Source organism: Borostomias antarcticus (assembly GCF_949987555.1).
Source record: "Borostomias antarcticus genome assembly, chromosome: 10".
In the NCBI taxonomy this organism is placed as follows: domain Eukaryota; kingdom Metazoa; phylum Chordata; class Actinopteri; order Stomiiformes; family Stomiidae; genus Borostomias; species Borostomias antarcticus.
Genome location: NC_140243.1, coordinates 2,950,402 through 2,953,153, shown reverse-complemented (window position 1 = coordinate 2,953,153; position 2,752 = coordinate 2,950,402). Strand labels below are relative to the sequence as shown.

Below are 2,752 nucleotides of genomic sequence, written 5' to 3'. Positions count from 1 at the left end.
CCCTGCTGCCCGTGGTGGGACACAGCACCTGCAGCCAGAGTGACTGGTGGGGGGCCTCTGTCAAGATCAACATGGTCTGCGCTGGGGGAGACATCCGCTCCGGCTGCCACGTGAGAACCTGCGAACGGGCACACACCAACGCACAGTGGGGGGCACAGACATTTTGGGGGGCAGGTGCTCAGTGAAAAATGAGGGCACCTTGCGCGGCGAGACATTGACGGGGTGCCACATTACAATGCATTTTGGGGCATTATTATTACACACTATTAATCGAGAATTGATCGATGTCACCATGGGCCACATACAGTAGGTCTACACTGTAAAAAAAAAAAAAAGTAACTTTCAAAAGGGCACTTGCCTTGTCCAGAGGGCAAAGGGCAGGTGCTCTAGCACCACCTCGTGTCTATCTGTGCACGTCCCTGCCAACGCAACAAATGCACCTCCCGCACAAACAACCATTATCACAGCCAGACCCCTCTGTCTTCACAGGGGGATTCCGGTGGTCCGCTGAATTGTGAGGGAAAGGACGGGAGGTGGTACGTCCAGGGGGTGACCAGTTTCGTCTCGTCCCGCGGCTGCAACACCATCAAGAAGCCCACCGTCTTCACCCGCACCTCCTCCTTCACCAAGTGGCTCAGCGATGTGAGTCTGACCTCTGACCTTTAACTCCTCCCCTATGAAGCATAGGTCTATAATAAGGTCTATAATGTGATTTGGTGATTTAGTAACCATGTTGTTCTCAAGGCGTTGGTGAAGGTGTGGTGGACACCCGGAACTCACTTCTGTTTATTTGTATTTTTTCTTCTTCTGGTCTTTTAGACTATGCTGCACTATTGAGAACCTGGACTGGAGTCTGCAGAAGAGTGTGTTGATAGTGCAACCACCGGTGGTGCGTCACGTTTATGCTTCCCCCTCCTGTGAGGCTTATGAATGCCCCTTGTTACAGTAGGTTCCCCACAATGTCAAGCATGCTGGGGGATTTCACCCATGTGATGACAGTTATACACACGAGGATTCTGCTTACGGTAACGTCAAGGTCAAGTTTCAAAAGCCGTCTTTAGAGGGTCTCTGTTTAAATCCCGAGGACACTTCTCTCCCTAGCTTGTAATTACATTGGCAACCACAGGGAGGCGCCATTACATTTTAAGTGCTTGAAAAAATCTTGTTTGCTAGTCAGTTTTTTTTTTTTTTGCCAAAAGCAAAAATCTTGTTGGCTAGCCAGAAGCAGTAAGAGCTATGCCAGGTGTGGACTGTATGTGTTTATGTTTGGAGTCAAATAATATGATTCACATTAAATATGTGTCACCATCATCACATCTTACACAATTCTGAATCCATTTGTCAAACTTCAGGTAGGCTTCAAGCTTCCACCTAACAAAGACACAAGCCGCTCTTCTCTTGTCTTGTCCAAGAAGAGGCCGTTCGTCAGTGATAATTGTGTATGATTCATCTCGTCCTGGTGAGTCACTGTTCATCGTTTCTTGGCTGCAGTCCAGGGTTTGTTGGTCTTACAGGGGTTAGGTAGAGCCCAGAAATGAATGGGGGTCGGGGGAATGTGTGTGTGTGTGTGTGTGTGTGTGTTTGTGTGTGTGTGTGTGTGTGTGTGTGTGTGTTTGTGTGTGTGAGTGAGCATCTCCCTCAAATTTGATGTGCATTTCAAATCTGGCACCCACCTAAACATGCACAAGCATATACAAACATACACACAGACACACACACACACACACACACGTTCAGAGTGGAAAATACAGAGAGAGATTGCTTAATTTCCATCTGAATGAAGCTACAATATAGTGCATCCCGTTATGTTGCCCAGTGAGAGAGCGAGTGTGCTTCACATCACAGGCCACTGGTGCTGTGCTCATTACTGAGTGATGTATTAAAGCCCTGGACTGTGAATAATGTGATAGCTGCTGCACAAGACTGAGCATGAGCCTGTTCTCGGCTGCAGAGACCGGCGGCCATCTTTAATTTCTCAATTTCCCGCTCTCTCTCTCTCCCTCTCTCTCTCTCTCCCTCTCTCTCTCTCTCTCTCCCTCTCTCTCTCTCCCTCTCTCTCTCTCTCTCTCTCTCTCTCCCTCTCTCTCCCTCTCTCTCTCTCTCCCTCTCTCTCCCTCTCTTCACGGTGTATGGAGCTCAATTTCCACAGGCTCTGTAATTATTCCACCCTGTTCTCTGCTGTGAGGGAAACGTACAGGGCTCATTCCTCAAAAGCACACCTCTCCTCCGTCCCCTCCCCTCCCCCCACACACTGCTTTGCTGGTGGTAAGGCAGGGGGACACACCACTGCAACAGATTTCATCAGCTTCACAGGAATGCATAATCAGCATCTTATATCACGGGGGAGTATCCGTGAAAATATTCATACATGGTGTGCATTCACATCACATAGGCCCATGTGCAACAGAACCGAAGAACCACATGCAGCTATCCTCTTTGAACATATCCCACACTGGAACCTGCTGCTCAGGTAAAGCTGTCCTTACTTGACAACAACAACAACAACAACAACAACAAACAATGGCACTACAATTCAATGTGCCAGGTGCCTTTCAAAAACCAATAAACTGAATGTGTAACGTCAAACATGATTTCAGGATTATTCCATAATGTTGCCCATACAGTATAAGAGAGACCAGTCCACCAGGGTATCGGTTGGGTAGCACTGCTCTCCCCTTGATAGCTCACATTAGCTTCATTCCTGATAATGACCCCGTCTCTGCCTTCCACACGCATCTCCCTTTTCTCTCTC

The 2,752-nt window shown here is 48.3% G+C and overlaps 1 protein-coding gene across 2 annotated transcripts in view; it reads left to right on the top strand.

The window, feature by feature from the left end:
- Nucleotides 1–1,470, top strand: part of LOC311314626 (proproteinase E-like) — a 3,361-nt gene extending 1,891 nt beyond the window's left edge. The window contains exons 6-9 of one of the 2 annotated variants that reach the window (XR_014630644.1): nt 1–110; nt 490–642; nt 820–889; nt 1,353–1,470. The exon at nt 1–110 is cut by the window's left edge and continues 33 nt beyond it. Coding sequence is in view for 1 of the 2 variants with exons in the window: in XM_084445054.1 (XP_084301180.1) it covers nt 1–110; nt 490–642; nt 820–837 (281 nt within the window). In the remaining variant the exon portion in view is untranslated. Of the gene's footprint in view, nt 111–489; nt 643–819; nt 1,273–1,352 lie in introns of those variants that run through there. The other variant, XM_084445054.1, reaches the window with a different exon arrangement.
- Nucleotides 1,471–2,752: the final 1,282 nt, after the last annotated feature.